At 43.5% G+C, this 27,107-nt stretch overlaps 2 protein-coding genes across 4 annotated transcripts in view; both read left to right on the top strand.

Moving 5' to 3' along the window:
* The first annotated feature begins 4,664 nt into the window (after positions 1–4,664).
* On the top strand, positions 4,665–14,160 carry LOC110507669 (uncharacterized). 3 transcript variants are annotated; one of them, XM_036965360.2, is made up of 13 exons: positions 4,665–5,018; positions 5,347–5,974; positions 7,937–7,998; positions 9,133–9,235; positions 9,508–9,593; positions 9,725–9,825; positions 9,928–9,998; positions 10,199–10,306; positions 10,397–10,467; positions 10,603–10,720; positions 11,120–11,284; positions 11,545–11,690; positions 11,874–14,160. In XM_036965360.2, the coding sequence occupies exons 2-13, from the start codon at positions 5,525–5,527 to the stop codon at positions 13,303–13,305; spliced, it is 2,913 nt and encodes a 970-aa protein (XP_036821255.1). In that variant the 5' UTR covers positions 4,665–5,018; positions 5,347–5,524; the 3' UTR covers positions 13,306–14,160. The 3 variants fall into 3 exon arrangements, with proteins under 3 accessions (XP_036821255.1, XP_036821257.1, XP_036821256.1); XM_036965362.2 differs by having other exon boundaries at positions 4,678–5,018; positions 5,437–5,974; XM_036965361.2 differs by having other exon boundaries at positions 4,720–5,023.
* Positions 14,161–16,616: 2,456 nt separating this feature from the next.
* The window catches only part of LOC110507668 (tripartite motif-containing protein 3), a 42,777-nt gene continuing 32,286 nt past the window's right edge, over positions 16,617–27,107 (top strand). The window contains exon 1 of the mRNA XM_021587798.3: positions 16,617–16,840. The gene's annotated coding sequence lies outside the window, so the exon portion shown is untranslated. The remainder of the gene's footprint in view (positions 16,841–27,107) is intronic.

Here is a 27,107-nt window from a genome sequence, read left to right as displayed (position 1 = left end):
GTGATTGGTTCTTCCATCTGTGATTGTCTTCTTTACTGTTAATCAGGCAACGGTCCAGGCGTGTGTCCTGAGTGGCACCTTATTGCCTAAGAAACACACTATGTTTAAGTAGTGCACTATAAAGGGAATAGGCAAGTTCTGCCAACCCTGCTGTAAGGGTCAAGCTGAGTTTTATCTGATTTGCATTTGGTGAGAGTGAGAGCTGATAACTGTCTGGTCTATTAAACAGCTTGTGAAGTTATAGATCTTTCATCGGTCTGTGGATAAACCTACTGTAACTCTTCCACCAGGTAGATGAGGACAGTAGACAATATTTGACACACAGAAAAACCCAAGATTCAAAATGTAAATGACGTTTTAATTGCAAGAATCCCAATCCAACCGCTACAATGGTCAATTTCCCTATAAATACGTAGTTTTTCATTATATTCATGCTCACTGTGATTCAGAAATGTTTCCTTTAGAAAACAAAAGTTTGGAGTATGTGACGTTCTTTGTCTGAACCTTGCTGTGTCTTGTGATTCACCTCTATGACGTATTACTGTGTGACAGTGGATAGAGTGGTCTGATTAGCAAACGGTATGAGGACTCAATTGTTTGTCCCAAATGGCGCCCTATTCCCTACATAGAGCACTACTTTTGACCAGAGCCCTATAGGCCCTGTTCAAAAGTAGTGCACTAATGGAATAGTGTGCAATTTGGGATGTGCGCCATGTTTATTCACACAATATTGCTATTTAATCATGTCATACATGTCAACACCATGATCAGTGATGTGATGAATTCCACTGTCTTTATGTTGACATGTTTCACCTAAAAGTCTAGGGTGCCTGAAATGTAATATCCCAACAGGTGGTGGTCAGGCCCTGAACCCCTGAATGTGTTCAGTTAATGATACTGAAAATGTCGTATAAAAACTCTGTATTAACACAAACTAGAAAAGGACATTTCATATAAAAGAAAATGTGTGCTTGCTAGTCTTGAAGTATTATGGTTGGGAAATAGTAGCAGTAATGGTAGTGACTGCAGTAGTAATAGGGTTGTCATAAGCTACGAGTTAGTTAAAGTGAGTTGTTTTGGGGTGGTTTGTACGTGTGGCGATATTATAGTGGCTTATAGTAGGCACTATAGAGCATAATGTCGCTGTCTGATGAAAGCCTCTCCAAAACAGAAACTTTTCAGGAAGTTGAAAAATAGCCATGTTTTCCCATTAACGAACATACAGTTATTAAACTTCAGAGGCTATTTGTAATACATTCTCTTAGTCCTAGAGGCATGAAATGTTCAGAGTACATTGAGGGGAGTTACAGCTTTCAAAAAAAAATGGAGATGAGGTTTTCATCAGACAGCGACGATGGAGTAATATGGCACCATAATCTATCAAATGTGTTTGTTTGAACATTCTGAAAGTTCTGTGGCGGTTGTTCTGCCATTGAAATGAATGAGGATACAACAAGCTTTATAGTTTATACAATAGCCTATGAATGGTATCAAAAAGATGTGTTGAAGCAATCTAAGTTGAGTCTGACTGCACATGTCAATGTTGGCTTGGTGTTTGTAGCATAAACGGTTCAAGAGCAGCGCGGATCCAACATCGAAGGTTAAATGGCTGTATGAGCATTTGTGGTGGTGGTTATGGGTCTGTTATCGGAAATACAAAGCTTTGTTAGTGTGTTTGAAGCTTTTGGAGGTAGAAAGAAACGCTATGCTATTATGCTAGGTGGATACAGTGAAGCAGCTCAGGTGGAATGTATGGACAAAACAAATGTTTCTATTTGCATTACCAGTTTCACAGCTCCGGGCAAGAACACACTCTAGGCCAGGTATGGAGATCGCTTTAGTCAGGTTTCTCCACTCCACAATGTACAAATACAATGGAGTTGAGTGGTGATGAGTGTGGGAGGACTGCACTTCCGACTCATCGAGTTGCCTTCCTTGTACGTATGTTTGTCCTGTGTAAATGCAAGCTTTTATTTGGTTGCTGAAATCTGTCGTTTTTGATAAATGTAGCATTTTACGTGACCTCTGCCAAGGGAACCATTATTTGTTAACGGAGAAGGAGCAGCCTGTCATTGCACACCATATTTTTTTGTTTTTGGCAGGGGACGCATAAAATGCCAAAACGATGGATTCCAAATATAACAATCAGGACAAGCACAGGTACACAGTAAGCCTTAAAGAATGGATATTAATAAAATGATGAAGTGGTAGTGCATGCTTAAAGTCGAAACTCTCACCTGGACTAGAGGGGAAATAACTATGTGAGAATGCTGTTCATAGACTACAGCTCAGCGTTCAACACCGTAGTCCCCTCCAAACGTATCACCAAGCTCGGGACCCTGTGACTGAACACCTCCCTCTGCAACTGGATCCTGGATTTCCTGACGGGTTGTCGCCAGGTGGTGAGGGAAGGCAACAACACCTCTGCCACGCTGACCCTCAACACGGGGGCCCCTCATAGATCTGTGCTTAGTCCACTTCTGTACTCCCTGTTCACCTACGACTGCGTGGACACGCACGACTCCTACACCAACGTCAAGTTTGCTGGCCAACAGCGATGACACAACCTACAGGGAGGTCAGAGACTTAGAAGTGTGTTTCCAGGATAAGAACCTCTCCCTCAACGTCAGTAAGACCAAGGAGCTGATTGTGGACTATAGGAGAAAGAGAGGAGAGCAAGCCCCCATACACATTGACGGGGCTGTAGTGGAGCGGTTTGAGTGCTTTAGTTCCTTGGCGTCCACATCACTAAGGACTTAACATGGTCCACACACTCGTTCAGCCCCTCTTCCCCCCTCAGGAGGCTTAAAAGTTTTGGCATGGGCCCTCGGATACTCCGAAAGTTCTACAGCTGCACCATTAAGAGCATCTTGACTGGCTGCATCACCCTCGGAATGGCGCACATACACAATCCATGTCTCAATTGTCTCAAGAAATATTGAGACAAAAATATTATTTAACCTGTCTCCTCCCCTTCATCTAAACTGAATGAAGTGCATTTAACATAGCTTTCACCTGGATTCAACTCGTCAGTTTATGTCATGGAAAGAGCAGGTGTTCCTAATGTTTTGTACACTCAGTAGCTTAATTATTGTGTATTTTATTCCTGTTGTGTTACTATTTGTATTTTATATATATATATATATATATATATATTTAACTCTGCATTATTGGGAAGGGCTCTTAAGCAAGCATTTCAAAGTCTACAGCTTTGCATTTAGCACATGTAACAAATACAATTAGATTTGATTTGAACTTCCTACTCCATTGGAAAACAGTGGATTACGTGGCACAGTACTAGTCTGACAGACATCACATAAATTCCTACTTTTATCAAAAACTACCAATTTCAGAACCCAAAGAAAAAATTGCATTTACACAGGACAAACGTAGGTACAAGGAAAGTATTAACAAATTACATTTTTACATGTATCAGCTGACAGTGACAAGATGAAGTCGGAGGTGCACTCCGCCCACACTGGTTTCCACTCAACTCCATTGCAGCCTACTTGTACATCGCATATGACCAGTTTTACACTGTTTACATCTCACTGGATTATATCAAGTAAAACTTTGGTATAATTCAGTAAGAACACTAGGCCTACTGTAAACTGACACATTTGGGTGGCCAGACACAGTGCAGATTTTACAGTACTGCTGTCAAAATGGAACATGGCACTGGCAGTTAGGGGGTTAACAGGGCATCTGGCTCAGTCATTAATGTATATATACACTAGATGACTAAGAGTGGGCACTGTGTTGAAGCCACCGTACCTCGATGGCTTCTGGCACTCCAATATTTTCGAAGGTATAGAAATGCATTTATTAATGTTTACATTAGTTTTTGCCACACACACAGACACCTTAATGCATGCTTTTAATTTATATTATATTAGCTAAACATATATATATATATATATATAGATTTTAAGGAAATGTGAAATTAATGTAGGAGAATATAACACATTTCATCTGGTAAAAGATAAAACAAATAACACCCCCCCCCCCCCCCTCCCATCTTCTTTCAAATGCAAGAGAAGTGCCACAATTTAGATTCTGGCCACTAGATGGCAGCAGTGTATGTGCAACGTTTTAGACTGATCCAAATGTGCCTAATTGATTTAAGTACATAACTGTGCACTCTCCTCAAACAATAGCATGGTATTCTTTAACTGTCATAGCTACTGTAAATTGGAGTTAGATTAACAAGAATTTAAGCTTTCTGCCCATATGTCTATGTCCTGGGAAATGTTCTTGTTGCTTACACGTTAGCTCAACCGTCCTGTGTGTTTTTTTTTATTTTTATTTACCTTTATTTAACTAGGTAAGTCAGTTAAGAACACAGAGAACAGATTTACCGCTTCTTAGACAATGAGAATGACAGACCTATAACACACATTTCTACGTGAATTTGGTGGGGTCGCCCAAAAAGTGACATAGTGCAGCTTTTATTGAAAAACTGTATAATTTCGATCATTCCTATGGAGGACTGCTCCTACTTGGGAGTGCCAATATGGCCGACCGGTCTCTCAATGGCCAAAATGTTGTACCAGCAATTCAGGGTTTATATACATCTTTAGGCACGTAAAGTTGCGACATACTTTTACGTCTCCTCTAACACCTCGGTCGTCACTAGTTAACACAGCCACAAAGTCATAATTATCGCTAAACCCCGCCCATTTCTACAATTGATCTTCTTCAAATCTGATTTTAAACCTTAATCCTAACCTGAACTACACTGCTAAATTTATTCCTAACCCTAACCTTAAATGAAGACCAAAAAGCATATTATATATGTTTTGGAAATGTTGACTATGTGGCTGTGAAACCTGACCTTGTGGCTGAGTTATCTAGTGGAAACCTGACAGCACTGGTAGCAGACCAACTCAATTCACACGTCCGATGTTGAAGTTTGAAGAGGAAGGCGGCGGACTAATAACTCATGGATTCAATTGAATTGTAGTTTTTGGTGTTTCAAAATTGTTTTCACTCTTGGTGGAACGTTGCATATCGAGCAGGTAAGGTAGGCTACAGAATCCTCTTCCCTTACTTTGAATGTTATAACATATTAGTAGCTTAAAGAGAAAACCTGATCAAAATAGGTAGCTTACTGTATTCAGTTTTTCTGGTGAATGTATTGTTTTGATTTGTAAATTCATACACGTATTTTATCATTAGGCTGCTTTCAATGTCTTTCGAATTAAGCATTTGTTGATACGTTGTCTCATTTGAGCACTTCAGCAACAATTGTCATGAGGCTTGTTCGGTGCCTGGCAATACAGTAAGTTCTGCTGCATGCCTACCATTCTCTGTTAAAAGTTCACCAATACCATTATTTCTTTACAGGAGGGATCAATCAAGGAAAAGGATTATATCACCCTCTTCAATAACTGATTTTAAACACTAATCAAAGAACATTTCCGTGACACCTTGCAGGTACAAAATGGAGGTAATGATGAAGCAATAATGATGAGACCATGATCAGTTCCTGATCCTTGGTCCATCTAATTCTTTTCCACTAAAGATGGAATCAGCAGTCACTCCACCACCTCCTCCTCCACCACCACCACCTCCCCTCGCCCCCCCACCTCCTCCTCCTCCACCACCACCTCCCCTTGCCCCCCCACCTCCTCCCCCTGGTCCCCCACCTCCCCCTGGTCCCCCACCTCCCCCTGGCCCCCCTCCCCCTGGCCCCCCTCCTCCCCCTGACATGGACTTTGGGCTATCTAGAGGCCTCCAGCGCAGCGGCTCCAAGATGCGTAACTTCAACTGGGATGCGATCCCCAAACACGTGGTGGTGGGCAAACACAACATCTGGACGGAAGAGAAGACCCTGGGAGAGTATGAGCTGGACACTCAGAGGATTGAGGAGCTGTTCAGTCACAGCCGACATCAGGGACAGGGACAGGTGCAGAAGGCTCTGAACAGACAGAGTCTCAGAGGCAAGCCAACCAACGGTCAGGGCACAGAAGTGGTGAGTTGACCTAACCTACTGTACCAGGAAGCACTTCTCTAGTTTTATACTGGCAGCTGGAGTTGAATAGGATAAGTCAAGAGGTACCACCACATCAGCTATTTTGCTCCTCGATCAGCTACAGTATAGAAGTCTGCAAGGCATACATATCCTATCTGGTCCCAGCCAAGGCCTCTCCAATGTCATGCAAAATTCTGTCATTATTTTCTTGCTCATGATTTCTCACCTGAGAGTTTGTTTTGAGCAGCTATACTTTCTGGTGGTAGACAAGAGACCGAAACAGTGTATTGAATATGAACATTTGTTCTGTTTATGACCAGAGATATTGGATATGTTGACATGTGTTCTTTAGACCCTAATTGATTTTCTTAGGGAGTGTGTGTAGTGTAGTTGTGGTGTACATCATATCATCACAGGGTGATGTGTTGTTTTCCTACAGCCTTTCTGTTGTAACAGGCTCGGTCATGTAGTCATAGTGGCCAGGGTTAGGGTTACGGTTAAGGTGGCTCGGTGGAGGTTGGGAAATACATCAATTCCAGCAGCCCATGACTCTTGTTTATCTCCATGATGATACTGTTTTTTGGTCTGGGCCCTGGTCAAAAGTCACTCTTAAGGGAATAGGGTGCCATTTGGGAAGCTGTCTCTCTATTGGTGTGGCTCCATCATGATTCTATGTGCGCCTCACTGGGATCAAACTCAAGTACATCAGGAAGCAACGATGTATTAGTGAAAATGTTGAGTTCAAAACAAACCAGTATGAGCAAAAGTTGGAGATGATTCTACCCTAATCTTTTTTTAAATGATTCATTATCATGCTGTGATTGGAAGGCTGTGTTTCCTTTCTGTCCACATACCTATGAAGTCTATAACATCATCTGAATGCCAACCGCCAGAGTGCTTGATTTAACTATACTCTCAGAGAATAGATTGATAATAAATATTTGCCCTCTACAAGTAGCATTAGTTCACCAGCAGAGGCTATCTAATCAGATTTATAGATAAGCACTAGTTCCCCATGCAAAACTACTGTGAATAAGCAACACAATTGGACTAAATGAATGACCATCATTTTACTATGAAACCATTTCCCTTTTTCATGTGTGATATTGTGTGACTTATTGGAACTATGACATGTTCCTCTTAATGCTCCTCTGCTTAACAAACATAGGATGTTTATGGAGTGGGGTTTCATTTAGGAATGCTTTGATGTATAAACTGAAGGGTGGAGTCAATATAGCCTAACTATTCTTCATCAGTTTACCCAGGGAGAGTCAATTAAGCACTAATATTTGCTAATTGTTTCCATACAGTTGATACTTTTATGTATTGGCTAATGCTACCTCTATAACAAAGAACTGGGCTGTGGGTTCAGTTAAGATACAGTACTTCCCTTTCTGTAGGTGTCGGTTGGGATTTTACAGAACTGTTGTGAATCATTGTCCTGGTTTACAATGCTATTGTCATATTGACAAAGCTATTTCTGATCCTCTACTTGTTGTTTGCTAGTGAAACCACCCTGCTATCACATTTAGGCTACCTTGGCAGTACAATAAAGGTCAAATGTGGAGCTATTGAAACTGACCTTTAGTCTCTTACCTGTCCTTGTTCCTAACTCAGCATAGAGGAGCAAGACTTAGGAATGTCAGTATGTTGACAGCTGTTGCAATGGCTTATCATGGGCTCTCAAAAACAAGTCAATCAAACCAGTAAAACCTTAACCGTCAGAATCAGTTGTTTTTGGGGGAATGAGGATGTATTTGTGATAAAGAAGAAGACTGTGTTTAAGGAAAACGCTAAGCACCTGATAAACTCAACGCCTGTTATTGACCTACTGATATCTTCACGTGTGTGTCTGTGTGAATGTGTGTGTTCTGGAATGACCGACTGATGTTGGTGCGTTTGTGTGTTCTATTTTTACTGACTAACTCATGTCTTCATGGCTATGTGTCCCACCACCACCAGGTCTCCATTCTGAACTCCAAGAGGAGCATGAACGTTGGGATCTTCCTGAAACAGTTCAAGAGGTGTGTCAGAGAGAGGCAAAGATATCCTGAATTCCAAATGGCACCCAATTCTCTTAATTGTGCACTACTTTTGACCAGAGTCTGATCTAAAGTAGTGCACTATATAGGGAATAGGGTGCCATTTGGGACGTAATATAAACTGGAAGTGTGCTAAAGGTGTGGAGCTGTGGGTTTGTCAGAGCCACGTGTTTCAGGATAAAGATCACACAGTGGTTGAGTCTCAAATTGCACTGTCTTGCTATAGTGCACTCCTTTTGACCACATCGGGCTCTGGTCAAAGGTAGTCCATTATATAGGAAATAGGGTGTAATTTGGGACAGCAAGGCTTGGTAGTCCTGAGGCTAGGCTGCTTGACATTCCCAGCTCTGTGTTTCTGAGGTACAGCAGCCTGTCCCAACAGGTCGACTCGACATGATAACTACTGCAGGAACAGTGCAAACAGGTCATTCCACAGATTAACTCTTGAAACATGGCATTAATGTGTTTCTAAATGGTTTTCTCTGTAGGCCCACAGTATTACTGTGTTATATATTACAAAATTACTACATGCCATGGGCTACAGTGTCTAATTTTCTGAAGATTCTCGCAGTACAGAAAACTCAAAAAGCAATAAGTATAAAGCAATAAGACATAGAAGTATTATTATCCAAATGTTTTGTCATTACATTTATTTTTCATGTCCATGTATGGATGCACTTTTCAATTTTCTGTTAAATGTATTTTTGTGTCAAGGTTTTTGTCCTTGTGCTTCTGAGGAAAGAAAACATTGTTCCAGTTCAGCTGTAGTAGGTGTATACACTATGTGTAGCAGGTAAGGGCTTGTCTATGGTTGGTTAGGTGGAAAAATGCCGTAAGAGGGTGTTCAACCAATGAGGTAAGAAGGAGCCTTGCTTACCAGGCTTAAAGAAACATGGCAACGAGGAAATGAGCAACACCTTTAGAGACCCAACCCTAGAACATGAGTAATTCAGGAAAATAACCACATTGTGTAGTTGGAGATGAATGAATCACAGCTATTCTCCTTGACTAGTCCCCTAGGAGATTGAAAGAATATTGAATGAATCAGTCGATGAAGTTTCCAAAGTCACGTTGGTTTTAATACAGTAACTGATCAGTGTCTGTGTCTCTCCCCAGGCCAGTGGGAGACATGATCAACGACATCAGTTCAGGAAACGGCCTGAAATTTGGGACAGGTAAACTGAAGGAGCTGTGTAAGCTTCTGCCAGAGAAAGAAGAGGTACAGTACTTCACACAGCCTTTCCCAGTAGACAAGCATAGATCAGGCCGCTGTCGCTTTGGCACCTGTGTTCTGCATAGGGCAAACTCCAGTTCGACCACCATTGTGGGAGCTGAGGCTTGCCGCCAGCTTGCCGCCATTGTTGATGCTAACTACCACAGTGAACTGATCATATTTAGCTTGAGAGACGGTTATAACAGTGTGCTCCCAAGTTACAACCCTTACCGTAATGCTGTGTCTTCCTAAGATTGTTCCCTGTTGCGTGTGTGCAGGTGAAGCAGCTAGTTGGGTTCAAAGGGGACCAGTCAGGTCTTCCTGAAGCAGACCTGTTTATGATGCTACTTATCAAGGTTCCCAGGTGAGTGAGTGTGTGTGTGTTGAACCATCTACAAACGTCTATTCACAGTTTTGTACAATTTTGTGTTTTCTGTGTCTTGAATGCCAGTTGTGTTCCAGAATGTGAATCATTATTCGTGCCCTTTCTTTTAGTTATGAGGAGCGCCTCAACAGTTTGGTTCTCAAAGAAGAGTTTTTCCCATTCATGGATGAAATGAAACGATCCATCGCCACCATGATCACAGCTGGAAAAGGTGACCTGCATGTGACCTGCATGTGATCGGGATCGTAATAAGGTAAATATGTATCTGTACTAAGCTCAACTGTCTCATTTGTCTGTCTGTCTGTCTCTCCAGAGCTGTTAGAGTGTGACGACCTACACTCTGTGATCCGCCTGGTGCTGAAGACTGGAAACTACATGAACGCTGTGAGTGGGGGGAAAAATGATATCATAGATGATATTATATACTGTATACCTTTATCTATGGTGTAAACTAAGTTGTTGGCATCCGACGCTTTGAGTAAGCCCAAGAAAAATAAGAACTCATTCTACAAGTTTTGAATAATCCTCAGGTTAATTTGTCAGCCTATCTGACTGTCTCTCACTTGTCCTCTGTGTGTCCATAGGGTGGCTATGCTGGCAGTGCCATTGGCTTCAGAATGGCATCGCTACTGAAACTAGTGGACACAAGGGCCAACAAACCAGGCATGAACCTCATGCACTATGTAGTCATGGTAATTATAACCCTTATTTGAAGCTCATCCTTTATCTAGAATCTTGTTTGTCTCCGATGCAGTAGTTGTTCATGTGTATGTCGATTGTAGCAAGCTCAGAAGGTTGATGTGGCCATGCTGAAGTTCCCAGACAAACTCACACACATCGCCGATGCTGCAAGGTACAGATACACAATGTCTTACGCACTTCAACAAAATTTGTAATATTGCTGTTTGCCCCACAATAAGGCATTCTATTGTAGTGATTGTGCTTTTCTGTATTGAGTGATTGATATTGGTGTTCTGCCCCCCTGTAGGATCCATAAGGAGGACATAGAGAGTGAGTTTCAGAGAGAGGTGAAGAAAGTAAAGGAGGCGAAGGAGGAGGTGCAGAAACAGGAGGAGCTACGGGCTCAGATGGAGAACTTTCTCAAGGTGAGGTAGCCTGCCTGTGTATTCTCTATGCCTTCAGATCTTCTATCGCTACCTTCCCCTATACTGTATACCTATGTCATGTTTCCAGGGCCACAGGTTTTGCCTGACCACTTAACCTGAACAGGAAAAACTCTGGGCCCTTTTTATAGCCTTAATAATCTTTGGTGGTGAATCTACATCTCTAGGGCCAGTGATGAGGTTGTTGATGTTTGTGGTCCCCTGTAGTTTCAGAAATGTAGTCCGAGACCCTAATGGCACCCTTTACCTTTTTACGTATAGTGCACTACTTTTGACAAGGGCCCATAGGGGTTTATTCAAAAGTACTGCACTATATGGGGAATAGGGTGCCATTTGGGACACAGCCTTAGTTATTTCTGTTCTGTGTGTGGTCCCCTGTAGGAAGCAGAGTGTCGTCTGGCTGAGACTGAGCTCTCTCTGCAGTCGCTGGGTTCAGTCAGTGACTCAGTGGCTGAGTACTTCTGTGAAGACCCCAGCAAGTTCAGACTGGAGGAATGCTGCTCCATCTTCAGCTCTTTCTGTGCAAAGTTCCTGAGGGCCATCCAGGTAAAAAACGGTTTAGAAAGTAGTCTACATGCTCCTTTTACATACTATTATTTATGCTCTCTGTATTACGGACTTTCATCTTGGCCCCCTTGGGAGCATAGCTTTCCATGTCACTCTTTTCTGTGTGAGGACTTTTGGCTGGCTTTTGTCTTCATTGAGTTACTCTTTTCTCTTTAGCCTTCCCTGCTTTTTTGTTGGACTGTTGCACACTGTCTCTGGCGTGTGTTATTGTGTTATTGTGTTATTGTATCTGTGTGTAGGAGAACCGTGATCGTGAGGTGGCGGAGGTGAAGAGGAGAACCAGAGACAGACTGCTGAGTGATGCTGCTAAACGCCGTTCCACCGCCACCTGCTCCATACAGGACAAGGATCTGGAGGGTGTGGCCCTGGAGTCCGTACTACAGAAGTTAGACATACTTTAATGAACATCACTCTTTTGAACCTGTCTTTTGGAAATATAATCTGTTATCTAGCGATTTTCCTTTTGTATTGTATTTTTGTGTTTTTCATTTATTCTGTAAAAGTGTTGTGACATTCGTGTTTACTTTGAATGTTTACTTTGAATAAAGTTTGATTTGATTTGATTTAGGTTCCTGACTAGTCATGGGTCCCAAAGGAGAAAAGGCAAGGGCACACCTTCCTGCACCAGTAGCAGCCTATCGAAGGCCCCCATTCAAGTAAACCTCCCCTCGGCAGAACAGGGAAACCAAGGTTCTGTTAAGGCCACAGAGGTGTGTAAGGAGAATGAGTGGAACTCTGCCAGAGACCTGACTGGGACCTCTCAGAGCGACCAGAAGGACCAGTCCCACAGCAAAAATAACTGGAAAGAGAACATGGTTCCAAATCCAGAGGAGACACAGCAAAACCCTAAGAAACCAGAGCAGAACCACAGAGGTTCTTGTTCTGGTTCTACACAGCCAACCAGGAGAACCGGTAGCAGCAGCTCCTCCTCTTGCTCCTCCACAGGTAGACCCATCTCAGTGATGAAGGACAAGGAGGAAGAGGAGGAGGAGGGAAATGAGGAAGAAGCCCAGACGTTGCGTGAAGTGTCCAGGAAGGTTCTGAGGTATCAGAGCAGCCGTGGTAGTCTTTCGTCTGGAGAGTACGGCCTGGAGCAGCAGAAGGCTCCTAATGCCACCGATAATACTAACACCTCCACAAGATCACCCAACGCTACGACCACTAATGCTACATCCTCCACCATCTCCACCATCACCTCCACCTCCCCTCACCAGAAGACCTTCCAAGAGGACAGACAGCGGCTGCTGGGAGATGCATGTAGAGGCAGCGAGAGTCTGGCTAGATACCTCCTCAACCCTCACCTCTCCCCCAAGGGAATACTCACCCGCAGACACACCTTCACCCTCCTCCCTAAAGCCCCTCCTACTGAGGAAGAGGAGGAGGATGATCTGTTCATTTTTCCTACTACTCCTACTCTGGGGGTCATAGGGAGGATGAAGTCAGTAGACACTGGTCTGATGTCCCCAAAACACAAAGCCTCTGGAGGACCTAACCTCACCAAACTCCCTGGCCACTCTGAGAAGTCTTGTGTCCGAGACCTGGTGTCTAAGAGTCCCTTGTCAAAACACAACGTCTTGACAACAAGTCTCAACATCCCCAGGGACTCTGAAAACAGAGGCTTGGTGGTACCCACCACCCCTCGCCACTGTGAGACATCTGGTGTCCAGCAGGACACGGTGTCCAACAGCTTGTCAGCAGCAGAGAGACCTACACATGTAGAGCTAAGAGAGCTGAATCAAGACAAGAGCTCCTCTATAGTCAAGACAAAACCTCCCCCCTTACACCTAGAGCTCAACCACAACCAGGATGAGGAGATAAAGGAGTTTTCTCCCACCCCTCTCCAGACACTCGTCTCCCAGAAACCCAAGCAGGCTGACCCTCCTCAGAGCCCCAAACACAATATGGATAACCCTTCTAAGAGCCCGAAGCCCAAACCTTCAGAGACCAATGGATTCATGTCTTTCTTTAAACGCCTGAGAGAGAAGAGCAGGCCAATGTGAGGAATCTGGTGTCCAAGACCAGGTGTCCAAGAGTGTTAGCAGAGAGACCTACACACATAGAGCTGAACCAGGAGAAATGGACAAAGGAGTCTGTCCTGGACAAGCCCTGAGCCCAAACCAGATGGCTATGGATTCATGTCTTTCTTTGAACAACTGGGAAAGAAGAGCAAGCTTTGCTAACAACAAGGATATAGACTCTAGAGGTGCCCTAGACTCGTGATTCATCTATTTATTCAGATTCAGACTACTCAGACAGATGTTACATTGCCCTATGGACTATTGAATATATTTATATCCATCCATTGATTTTATAAAGGCTTAATTCAAGGGAACTGTTGAAGTGGATTTTTAGTGGTAAATAATGATCAGTTGAGACTTGGAGAATGTGTCCAAAAGACAAATGTAACTTTATTCCACTAGGTGGCAGAGTGAGACAACAACGCCACATGTAGTGTGCTGTAGGCCACCAACAAATCACTGTTTATTCATTCTACCACCTCATATTCCCCCACAGAAGAGCATGACACTTACTGTAATATGTTTACCAATGTCTTTAATAATAGTGATATATTTACATCAGTATTCTTCTGACTAAATAAAACCACTGTTGATCTTTACCTTGGAAAATACTGGAACTATCTTTGCCATATCCAGTACTATTAAATTATATTTGCCGGAAGATATACTTACAGAGCTGTAGAAATGACATTAAATTACAGGCGAGGGCCTGTAAAGAGAAATACACAGTATTAAGATCAAATCATTTCATAGACAAACCTGTTAAATAATAAAAGTGTTTTGCATTACATTTATCACGTCATTTCAAATTTGTATTAAAGTGCTCCTCTTCTTAAAGTGCTCCTCTTCTTTTACTCATTTCATATGTATACAGTGTATTCTATTCTACTGTATTTTGCCAATGCCACTCCGACATTGCTCGTCCTAATATTTATATATTTCTTAATTCCATTATTTTACTTTTAGATTTGTGTGTGTTGTTGTGAATTGTTAGATACTACCGCACTGTTGGAGCTAGGAACACAAGCATTTTGCTACACCCGCAATAACTGCTAAATATGTGTATGGGACCAATAACATTTAATTTGATTTGATTTGACAAACAACCAAACATTATTGTATTGCTCTTATTGGGGTCAGTGTTACAAAGACAGCCAGTCTCTTAGCCAGGCTGAATGGCAGGCAGCTCCATGGTGGGGAGGACGTCACTAATCCCAAACCAAGTTGTTGAGGTCTCAGTCTCAGAAATGAAGAGAGCCAGGCCATGGGCCCTTGTCAAAAGTACTATATAGGGAATAGGGTGCCATTTGGGATGCAGCCCAAGCTACCAGCACCTGGTGGCATAGCACAATGGAGGGAGAGAGCCATGGACCCAGCAAGTACTCCCCAAACTGCTTCAGTGTGTGGCCCCCAGCATCCCAGCCTCCACCTGCCTCCCCAAGGATGTACCCCCTGCACTCCAGCCAGCCTACCGCTCTGCCAGTCCCAGGGACCACCCTGCCTCTCCTGGCAGCCAGGGCCTCAGCATGAAGCCCCAGAATGTACACCATGCATCCCCCTCTGCACCATGTGCCCCCCTGCCCACTCATGCACCCCAGTCTGCCATTCTACCAGGCATAGGGGCCCCCTGCCTACCCCCAGCTAGGTCAGGCAGGCCTGATCCCAGGGGGTGGGTGAGGGATTAACTTGTTGTGTTGCAGAGATCTCTGGGAGAGAGGAGTGAACGTGGCACTGTTTGTGACTTGAGTCGTGATGTATTATTTTGATAAACCTTTGTGATGGTCCTCATGAAAAAACACCAAACGATACCAAAAACCACTATATTAAATCTTTAGCTTTCCAGAAAGACATTATATATTGAAAGCTGTCCTCCTGCTCTAAATCCTGTGCTTGATAAGCATACAAATAGACAGACAGATGCGTGGATAAGAGCTTCCATTATGTAAAATTATCAGAGACAGTTATTGCTTGAACATTATATGCTTGCATTCTAAATGGGATCATATTTCCTATATAGTGTACTACTTTTGACCAGAGGTAGTACACTATATAGGAAATAGGGTGCCATTTGGGACACAGATGTTATGTATGTGTAGCGGTAGTCTGTCTCTGTTATCTACTGTACAGTCTGGTTTCTGCTATCTGCGGCTGCTGTTGAGTCTGCCTGTCTGTCTGGCTGCCATCTGGGCTGGATGCAGTCTCCATAGCAACCCCATCTCTTACAATGCAACCCTGACAGGGCCGTCTATGCCCACCCCCACCCCTCCTCCACCCCCTCCAACCCTGTGTCAGCATAAACACAACACCTCCTATTACCACCATGTACATTATCTCCCTCCTCTCTCTCTTTCTATCTCCTCCACCTAGATGCACCAGTTTTCTAAACCCATTAATGAAGAACTTTATGGCTGTGGAGGAGAACAAAATAATCGTGAGGATCACAAAGCCTTTGTTGTTGAAACACTGGAGACGATCCTGGTCTGAGTCCCAAATGGCACTCTTTCCCTTAATAGGGTATCACTGTATAGTGAGTTACAGTACTTACCCTATGGGCCCTAGTCAGACGTAGTGCACCATATAGGGAACAGGATGCCATTTGGGATGCCACCTCTGGTCTTATTGGGTGTGTATATTACAGTGTGTGGATTGAGGTATTTTTAAACACCTCTTCTGAAAGCATCGCCTTGCATGTTCCACTGCACCCCACAAGTACCCCCATCCCTACCCCCAAACCCTAGCACCACCCTGTCCTCTTGCCTTTCACCCTTCAGGATACAGAAGTCCCAGCTGGTCTGCTCTACTGTTTTCACATCCCTCCATCACTCCCTCCACTTCTCTTCTCATCCTGTACTAACTTTGCATAAAGATAAGCCATTTCTACTGTGGGTTTATCCAACCCCTAGATCTATTATTTGGAATCTTGTTTGGAATCCTAGTCCGAGTTCTTTTCTATAAAAATCACCCCTCATCAGTTGCTCAATGGGTAGGCTACATTTATTAATGGTAAATACAGTTATTAGGGCTTGGCCATTGTCTTCTCTACAGCTTCTCTATGTGTTCCTTATGTCTTAAATAGCATCCTGATTCAGACCAGAGGAAGCAGTGAAAAGCGACCTTTGTCCTTTTATGGGCAGGGGGCGTGGTTAAAAGAGGTCACACCCTATTGCAGTAGACAGTCTGTATCCCTCCATCACATTCTGAGGATGCTCTACATCATTTATATCTCATTTACATACGATATATATCATTGGACAACTAAACTCCTCCCACTGCTCTCTAGCCAATCCTCAAACAGTCTTTGTATGGGTCCCGCCTCTCCCCCCCTTCCTTTCTCTTCTCCTTCGTCTCCGGTCTCTCTCTCCTTCTCTTCCCAAACACAGCAGACCCTGCCCTTTTATTCCTTTCTCACCGTTCTCTCTGTGGAGTCTGTTTTAACAAAGTAGGACTTAGACAATGGACAGCTCTCTGTGTGGACTTGGATGCTGACACTTCTCTCTAAGGCTGCCTGGAAATTCATGTGAGTACAATCCTCCCATTCAGCCTCTCTCTCTCGCTGTCTGTCTTTCTGGGCTTTCTCCCCAGCCAACCGTAGTGCAGTGCAGTGCCATGTCCAGGATTTTTCGCTACATATGGATGCAAGGAAGCGTTTGAATAATTGATTACAGTATCTCGTCTGGCATCTGCCTCAGTTCAATGAATCTCAGAACAGGAACAGCAGTGGTTACTGACCACTAGGCTTCTCCGGCTCTTCTATTCATAACAGGGACACACACACACACACACACACACACACACACACACTTCACCATTTTGGGTCCTGGCTGCTTGCTCTTCTTGGTGGCAGGTGGGCATCAATACTGCAGTCTATGGGCAGGGCTTGTGGCTGGAAGAGGTTACAGTATTTTGGAGAATTTATCATATATGTGAACCCTTTAGGGTTCCATGTAGAACCCCCTTACACAGAGGGTTCTACATGGAACCCTAAAGGGTTCTTCTATGGGGACAGCCCAATAACCCTTTTTTCTAAGGGTGTATGTTAGGTAATGTTATGTTTCAGTGTTATGTAATATAATAATGTTATGTTTCAGTGTTAGGTAATAATGTTATGTTGTGTTTTGGTGTTATGTAAGGTAATGATGTTTTGTTGTTTCAGTGTTAGGTAATGTTAGGTAATGGTACTGTAAGCTCATACTGTCAGACAGGAACATGCGAATCAGCAGGTTAGATCTATGTTCAAGTCATTCTATGGCTCATCATTTGGCATTGTATTGTCACAGGGTTGGATGTCTAGGTACCTCCCCTATCCTGCATCCAACATTATAGATGTCCAGTAGTGTTCTACAATGTTGATTGCCTTTCTTAGTGAGATGTGTTTAAGTTTGTTGCAGTGCTGGGTTATGTTGGGTTGTAGAAGACTACTTTGGATGCCGTGAATGTTTGACTACTGGGTAGACTGTGTTTGATGCTGTTCCTACTGCCTAAGGGTTGCATGTCTGACTGAGGGTTGCAGTCAGGTCTTATTAACGGTGGGAGCTGACTACAGCGAACAGCGGTTCCCAGATCTGTTAATATATTACAGTGTGCACTATTAGGGCACTGAACACAGCTAACAACTGATCTCAGGTCAGTGTGTAGGGGAGCTGCCCACAGCCCTGGTCTTGCTCAGAGTAAGCAGCCCTGCATGCGTAAGATCAGACAGACATCAGCAGCCATGACACAGGCTGTTCGCTGTAGTCAGCGCCCACCGTTAATAAGACCTGACTGCAACCTTCAGTCAGACATGCAACCCTTAGGCATGGTCTGAAGCTAAGCATGGTCTGCTGTCACTACTACTACTACTACTACACTATTAATATTACACTATTACTGTAGTTTTATAATGTAATGCTGTGTACTAATACATAATTGTGCTGTGCTGTATTAATAATGTCATTAGTATGAGTCTTTGCTGTAATTCCATGCTGCTTTATGGGAGATTAATAGACAATAGTGCATTGTGACTGTGAATGCTGTGGGTTTGTAGAATAGAGAGAGAGAGAGAGTCTGGAATCTTGTTTGGAATCCTAGTTCAACCCCCGTCCCCCCCAGTGGCCCCCATCATTCTTAAATGGAAGAAGTTTGGAACCACCAAGACTCTTCCTAGAGCTGGTCGCCCGGCCAAACTGAGCAATCAGGGGAGAAGGGCCTTGGTCAGGGAGGTGACCAAGAAATGATAGAGTTCCTCTGTGGAGATGGGAGAACATTCCAGAAGGACAACCATCTCTGCAGCACTCCACCAATCAGGCCTTTATGGTAGTGTAGCCAGACGGAAGCCACTCTTCAGTAAAAGGCACATGACAGCCCGCTTGGAGTTTGCCAAAAGGCGCCTAAGGACGCTCAGACCATGAGAAACAAGATTCTCTGGTCTGATGAAACCAAGATTGATCCCTTTGGCCTAAATGCCAAGCGTCACATCTGGAGGAAACCTGGCAAAATCCCTATGGTGAAGCATGGTGGCAATATCGGAATCGGCCCGATGTCTAGTTTAACGCCGATGTCAAAGCTGACGTGCGTACCTATTTAATGTAGGTAGATGACGTGCGTACCTATATATATCCTTCTGTTCACCTGATTTAGAATTCCTCACAATCAAATGTAGACCGCATTATCTACCAAGAGAATTCTCTTCGATTATAATCACAGCCGTATATATCCCCCCCCCAAGCAGACACATCGATGGCTCTGAATTAACTTTATTTGACTCTTTGCAAACTGGAAACCATTTATCCGGAGGCTGCATTCATTGTAGCTGGGGATTTTAACAAAGCTAATCTGAAAACAAGACTCCCTAAATTTTATCAGCATATCGATTGCGCAACCAGGGGTGGAAAGATCTTGGATCATTGTTACTCTAACTTCCGCGACGCATATAAGGCCCTGCCCCGCCCCCCTTTCGGAAAAGCTGACCACGACTCCATTTTGTTGATCCCTGCCTACAGACAGAAACTAAAACAAGAGGCTCCCACGCTGAGGTCTGTCCAACGCTGGTCCGACCAAGCTGACTCCACACTCCAAGACTGCTTCCATCACGTGGACTGGGACATGTTTCGTATTGCGTCAGACAACAACATTGACGAATACGCTGATTCGGTGTGCGAGTTCATTAGAACATGTGTTGAAGATGTCGTTCCCATAGCAACGATTAAAACATTCCCTAACCAGAAACCGTGGATTGATGGCAGCATTCGCGTGAAACTGAAAGCGCGAACCACTGCTTTTAATCAGGGCAAGGTGTCTGGTAACATGACCGAATACAAACAGTGCAGCTATTCCCTCCGCAAGGCTATCAAACAAGCTAAGCGTCAGTACAGAGACAAAGTAGAATCTCAATTCAACGGCTCAGACACAAGAGTCATGTGGCAGGGTCTACAATCAATCACGGACTACAGGAAGAAATCCAGCCCAGTCACGGACCAGGATGTCCTGCTCCCAGGCAGACTAAATAACTTTTTTGCCCGCTTTGAGGACAATACAGTGCCACTGACACGGCCTGCAACGAAAACATGCGGTCTCTCCTTCACTGCAGCCGAGGTGAGTAAGACATTTAAACGTGTTAACCGTCGCAAGGCTGCAGGCCCAGACGGCATCCCCAGCCGTGCCCTCAGAGCATGCGCAGACCAGCTGGCCGGTGTGTTTACGGACAAATTCAATCAATCCCTATACCAGTCTGCTGTTCCCACATGCTTCAAGAGGGCCACCATTGTTCCTGTTCCCAAGAAAGCTAAGGTAACTGAGCTAAACGACTACCGCCCCGTAGCACTCACTTCCGTCATCATGAAGTGCTTTGAGAGACTAGTCAAGGACCATATCACCTCCACCCTACCTGACACCCTAGACCCACTCCAATTTGCTTACCGCCCAAATAGGTCCACAGACGATGCAATCTCAACCACACTGCACACTGCCCTAACCCATCTGGACAAGAGGAATACCTATGTGAGAATGCTGTTCATCGACTACAGCTCGGCATTCAACACCATAGTACCCTCCAAGCTCGTCATCAAGCTCGAGACCCTGGGTCTCGACCCCGCCCTGTGCAACTGGGTACTGGACTTCCTGTTGGGCCGCCCCCAGGTGGTGAGGGTAGGCAACAACATCTCCTCCCCGCTGATCCTCAACACTGGGGCCCCACAAGGGTGCGTTCTGAGCCCTCTCCTGTACTCCCTGTTCACCCACGACTGCGTGGCCACGCACGCCTCCAACTCAATCATCAAGTTTGCGGACGACACAACAGTGGTAGGCTTGATTACCAACAACGACGAGACGGCCTACAGGGAGGAGGTGAGGGCCCTCGGAGTGTGGTGTCAGGAAAATAACCTCACACTCAACGTCAACAAAACTAAGGAGATGATTGTGGACTTCAGGAAACAGCAGAGGGAACACCTCCCTATCCACATCGATGGAACAGTAGTGGAGAGGGTAGCAAGTTTTAAGTTCCTCAGCATACGCATCACAGACAAACTGAATTGGTCCACTCACACAGACAGCATTGTGAAGAAGGCGCAGCAGCGCCTCTTCAACCTCAGGAGGCTGAAGAAATTCGGCTTGTCACCAAAAGTACTCACAAACTTCTACAGATGCACAATCGAGAGCATCCTGTCGGGCTGTATCACCGCCTGGTACGGCAACTGCTCTGCCCTCAACCGTAAGGCTCTCCAGAGGGTAGTGAGGTCTGCACAACGCATCACCGGGGGCAAACTACCTGCCCTCCAGGACACCTACACCACCCGATGTCACAGGAAGGCCATAAAGATCATCAAGGACATCAACCACCCGAGCCACTGCCTGTTCACCCCGCTATCATCCAGAAGGCGAGGTCAGTACAGGTGCATCAAAGCTGGGACCGAGAGACTGAAAAACAGCTTCTATCTCAAGGCCATCAGACTGTTAAACAGCCACCACTAACATTGAGTGGCTGCTGCCAACACACTGACACTGACTCAACTCCAGCCACTTTAATAATGGAAATTGATGGGAAATGATGTAAATATATCACTAGCCACTTTAAACAATGCTACCTTATATAATGTTACTTACCCTACATTATTCTTCTCATATGCATACGTATATACTGTACTCTATATGATCGACTCTATTCTTATGTAATACATGTATCACTAGCCACTTTAACTATGCCACTTTGTTTACATACTCATCTCATATGTATATACTGTACTCGATACCATCTACTGTATCTTGCCTATGCTGCTCTGTACCATCACTCATTCATATATCCTTATGTACATATTCTTTATCCCCTTACACTGTGTACAAGACAGTAGTTTTGGAATTGTTAGTTAGATTACTTGTTATTACTGCATTGTCGGAACTAGAAGCACAAGCATTTCGCTACACTCGCATTAACATCTGCTAACCATGGGTATGTGACAAATAAAATTTGATTTGAAATTTGATTTGATTTGGATGACGTGCGTACCTATATAACGTAGGTAGATGACGTGCGTACCTATAGTAGGTAGATGACGTGCGTACCTATATAATGTAGGTAGATGACGTGCGTACCTATATAACGTAGGTAGATGACGTGCGTACCTATATAACGTAGGTAGATGACGTGCGTACCTATATAACGTAGGTAGATGACGTGCGTACCTATATAATGTAGGTAGATGACGTGCGTACCTATATAATGTAGGTAGATGACGTGCATACCTATATAACGTAGGTAGATGACATGCGTACCTATATAACGTAGGTAGATGCCACGAAAAATACAGTGCTACACAGAACAAAAGCAGAAAAATGCTAAGAGCACACTTCCAACAACTAAACAAGTTCAAGTCCAGCAGTCATCTGAGAGAGTAAGAGAATTTCAGCGAGACAACTCAAAGGCGAAATCCATTAACTCCAAGATAATGGAATTAATTGCCCTCTCATACGGCTGCTGCCATTTCAATGACATTTAAGGACATGTTTGAAACTTGGAAACATTAACACACTCCTAGCGCCATTTGAACAACTGACTGGAGAAATAAACTAATCAACTGCGCCTGCAGCAGACGTGATACCCTCTGTCATAGCATTGAAACGCCTGCTCAACAAAACTGACGACAGACCGTGGGGTTAAAACTTGCAAAGCACTCGAGGCTGTGAACAAGTGAATCGGTGGAATTCTCTCTGAGCCGCTTTACTGTGTCGCCACCATGCTCGATGCTAGGTACAATAACCGCTACTTCGATGCAGACAAGAAACAGGGTTTACGTGAAATGTTACAGACACAGCTGGACAAGATGGAAACAGACACAGTGACAGTGCGCACCGAGGAAGAGAGGCCACGGACAGACAGAGCTGAAACTTCACTGCTTGACATGTATGATGAAATCCTGGTTGAGACTGAACAAATGAACGAACCAACACAGCAAGTAAGTGAAATAAATATATATTGATTATGTTTTACTGGTAATGGGGACATATGTAAATGCCAACAAAATAACATTTTGTGTGTCTGTTTCAACTATTTAACTGTACTAGAGTGCTTAAAATTCCGCTAAAATTGTATTGGGTTTTTTGCAAGGAAAATATCGGATATCGGTATTGGCCAAAAGTGTCATATCGGTGCATCCCTAAATTTTACCACTACAAACTGGGAAGAATAGCATTGTTCCCCTTGTCAGCTGTGTTCATTTTACTGTGAAGTGAGTTGATTGGTTTACAATACACTAAAACATATGGTTTGACTTGATGTGATTTGTTGGAATGTTATTAGATTGAGTCTTAAACACTCTGAGGGCAGCCAGTAGGACTCATTCTTCCTAACTGTATTTGACCCTTACCACTATTAGTATCAACACATCACAGTCCTCTTTCTCTAGTCTCCAAACAGGAAGGCACAGGCATAACGTTCCCATTAATGAGATGTAACAATAGTTTTCTGATGTAGGTTTGTGATCATCCACAGTAGAATAGTCCTGCAATGCATAACATTATGAATGGCAGTTCTCAGAATCAGTATCTACAGTGGTTCAGCATTGGTCTGATTGGGTGAGTCTCAGTGAAAAGCAGCATTTAACCTCGTCATCTGACCACCTTGGAGCGATTTTGCGCCTATGTTGGCCATGCATTCAGCATTGGTGTAGTCTTAGAAATCCCAGACCTAGGGCAACAGTTTTATGTATGTCAGAACATTGTTAATGTGGGAGGCAACCAGTATGCCTAGGGAAACTAGCATTGGTCTGATTGGGTGAGTCTCAGTGAAAAGCAGCATTTAATAGGCTGTTTCCGAGAGAGTGATTTTAATTTCCTGTAGCGTCATAGCTGGCTGGTTAGTGAGGTACTTTGTGCTCCTCCTGACCCCTGGCTCTGAGATAATGGACTATGTTCGCATCCCAAAAGGTACCGTATCCACTACATAGTGCAATTATTTTGAGTAGAGCCCTGGTCAATAGTAGTGCACTATGGAATTAGATGCCATTTTGGACACAGACATGGCCTTTATTAGCGTTCTGAATTCATATAGACAGAGACACTGAGCACCAGGTTCACTATCTATCTGTCTATGACTGTGCCTGTGTTGTATACCAGAATGTTTCTTTGTGTATGGAGAGGAGAGATGAGTCTTTTCCATTTGAATGTGTTGAGGCTGATTTGCATCTAGCCTCTTTTATCCCACATGAATCAATAAACTCGAGTCAGGACTACAGTGTGGGCTATTTCAAATGGCACCCTATTCACTATGTATTAAACTACCTGTGGCCAGAGCTATACAACATATTGTTTATCATTTGAGACAAAGTGGGCCTCCTATGGGCCCTGGTCAAAAGTAGTCCACTATATAGGGAATAGGGTGTCATTTGGGATGCTGACAGGGCCTATGTGAGTGACAGTAGTTAGCAGCAGATTGCAGCCTGGCTTGACAGGAGTGTGTGTTTGTGGGGGCCTTTTTGAGATCTGCAGTGCAAGGTATGTGTGTTTATGGATGCTTGCGGTGTGTGTGCAGGCGGTAGCCTCTTTTTAATATGCCACATACATAGGTGTATGTATCCTAATGAGCTGCTATTGTGCTGAGTACTGTGTTTTGATGCTGAGTAGGATAGCATATTTTGGGAATATTCAGAGGTGGAAACTTTCTGTGGGAATTAACGGAAATAGATGCAAATGAATATGAATACCATTTTAAAATGTAGATGTTTTTTGCATTGGATATATTTACCATATCATATGGAGACAGAAACATAAACCTTTTACCTTATCATAAGTAGACATAATTGCAAATGATTAAATTCTTCCAATAGAAATAAAAAAAAAACTATTTAGTTACAAATTGAACTTTAATTAAATTAGTTGACTCTTCACATCGGATGATTTTACTGAACAACAAAAGAAAGGGAACATTGAATGATTCCCCAAAAATGTTTTCAACATACATAAAATTATAGTCTAGAAACTAAAGCTTTGGTTGTCTTCCTCTCAGGCTTCCATGTCTTCTCCCTGGACCTCCTCAATGTCCTCCTCTAGAACATCAGACTCTGAGGCCTCATCTTCACTGTTACTTTCCAACATTGTTGAGGATGGCTCATTGTCAGGCTCAAAAGCCTCAAATTTGCCCAGATGGCCACCAATTTTTCAACCCTTGTATTGGTCAGCCTGTTGCGTGCTTTGGTGTGTGTGTTCCCAAACAAGGACCAGTTGCGCTCTGAGGTGGCTGATGTTGGTGGAACTTGGAAGATGATGGAGGAAACAGTGGAAAGAGCCTCAGATCCACAAAGCCCCTTCCACCAGGTGGCTGATGAGATATGTTGGCATGACTGCCATATTGCATCTCCATCCCAAAGCCCTTGCTTGGAAGTGTACTTCGCCAGACTGCCAAGAACCTTGCCCTCATCCACGCCAAGGTGGCGAGACACAGTAGTGATTACATCATAGGCCTTGTTGATCTCTGCACCAGACAGGATGCTCTTGCCAGCATACTTGGGGTCCAACATGTATGCTGCGGCGTGTATGGGCTTCAGGCAGAAGTCTTCACGCTTTTTGATGTATTTCAGAACTGCAGTTTCCTCTACTTGGAGCAACAGTGAAGTGGGCAGGGCAGTACAGATTTCTTCTCTTGCATCTGCAAGCAGAGTCTGAACATCAGACAGGATGGCATTGTCTCCCTTAATCAGTGCAATGGCTACAGCTATAGGTTTCAGGCTGCTTACCACCCTCTCCCACAAATACATCATCCAGGAGGATCCTCTTGATGGGGCTATCCATATCGGCAGACTGTGATATGGCCATTTCTTGGAGAGACTCCTTCCCCTCCAGGAGACTGTCAAACATGATGACAACAACACCCCAACAGGTGTTGCTGTACAGCTTCAATGTGGTGCTCTTATTCTTCTCACTTTTCTTGGTGAGGTAGATTGCTGCTTAACTTGATGACCCTTCACATACCTAACCATTTCCTTGGCTCTCTTGTAGTGAATCCATTGTTTTCAGTGCCATGATGTCCTTGAGGAGCAGATTCAGCGCATGAGCTGCACTGGCAATGGGTGTGATGTGAGGGTAGGACTCTTTAGACCAAGCATTGTATGTCACCAGTGCAAATACCTTCTGTGGTCCAAGGTCATTGACTGCCTTCAGCTCATCTGCAATGTAGAGAATGGTGTGTCTGTTGTCTCTTGTCTGTGCTGTTGTAGAATACTGGTTGAGGGGTGGAGATGATATAGTTAATTATTCCTTGCCCATGAACATTCGACAACCCATTAGAGCTGATTGCAATACAGTCTGCTTTCTCTATGATTTGCTTGACCTTCACTTGATCTCTGCATCCAGCAAATTAGTAGATAAAGCATGTCTGGTTGGAGGGGTGTATGTTGGGCGAAGAACATTCAGAAATCTCTTCCAATACACTTTGCCTGTGAGCATCAGAAGTGAACGAGTTGCATATATATATATATATATATATATATATATATATATATATATATATATATATATATATATATATTTTGTAATAAGGACAATTACAGCAATACTGAATGAACACTTTTTTTTTATTTTAACTAAATATAATACATAAATAAAAATCAATTTAGTCTCAAATAAATAATTAAACGTGCAATTTGGTTTAAATAATGCAAAAACACAGTGGTGGAGAAGAAAGTAAAAGTGCAATATGTACCATTTAAAAAAAGCTAACGTTTAAATTCCTTGCTCAGAACATGAGAAAAGTTTTAGGTTGTAGTTATTATAGGACTATTTCTCTCTTTTGTATTTGTATTTCATATATCTTTGACAATTGGATGTTCTTATAGGCACTATAGTATTGCCAGCCTAATCCTGGGAGTTGATAGGCTTGAAGTCATAAACAGCGCTGTGCTTCAAGCATTGTGAAGAGCTGCTGGCAAACGCAGGAAAGTACTGTTTGAATGAATGCTTACGAGCCTGCTGCTGCCTACCACCGCTCAGTCAGACTGCTCTATCAAATCAAAGACTTAATTCTAATTTAATAAACTCACAGAAATATGAGCCTTAGGTCATTAATATGGTCAAAACAATAATTTTGAAAACAAAACGTTTATTCTTTCAGTGAAATACAGAACCGTTCCATATTTTATCGAATGGGTGGCATCCATAAGTCTAAATGTTGCTGTTACATTGCACAACCTTAAATTATGACATAACATTGATGTAAAATTCTGGCAAATTAATTACTGTCTTTGTTAGGAAGAAATGGTCTTCACACAGTTTGCAACGAGCTAGATGACCCAAACGGCTGCATATACCCTGACTCTGCTTGCACT

Source organism: Oncorhynchus mykiss, chromosome 27, assembly GCF_057628025.1.
Source record: "Oncorhynchus mykiss isolate SJ-2025 chromosome 27, ASM5762802v1, whole genome shotgun sequence".
Lineage (NCBI taxonomy): Eukaryota > Metazoa > Chordata > Actinopteri > Salmoniformes > Salmonidae > Oncorhynchus > Oncorhynchus mykiss.
This window is presented reverse-complemented; position numbering and strand designations above follow the sequence as displayed.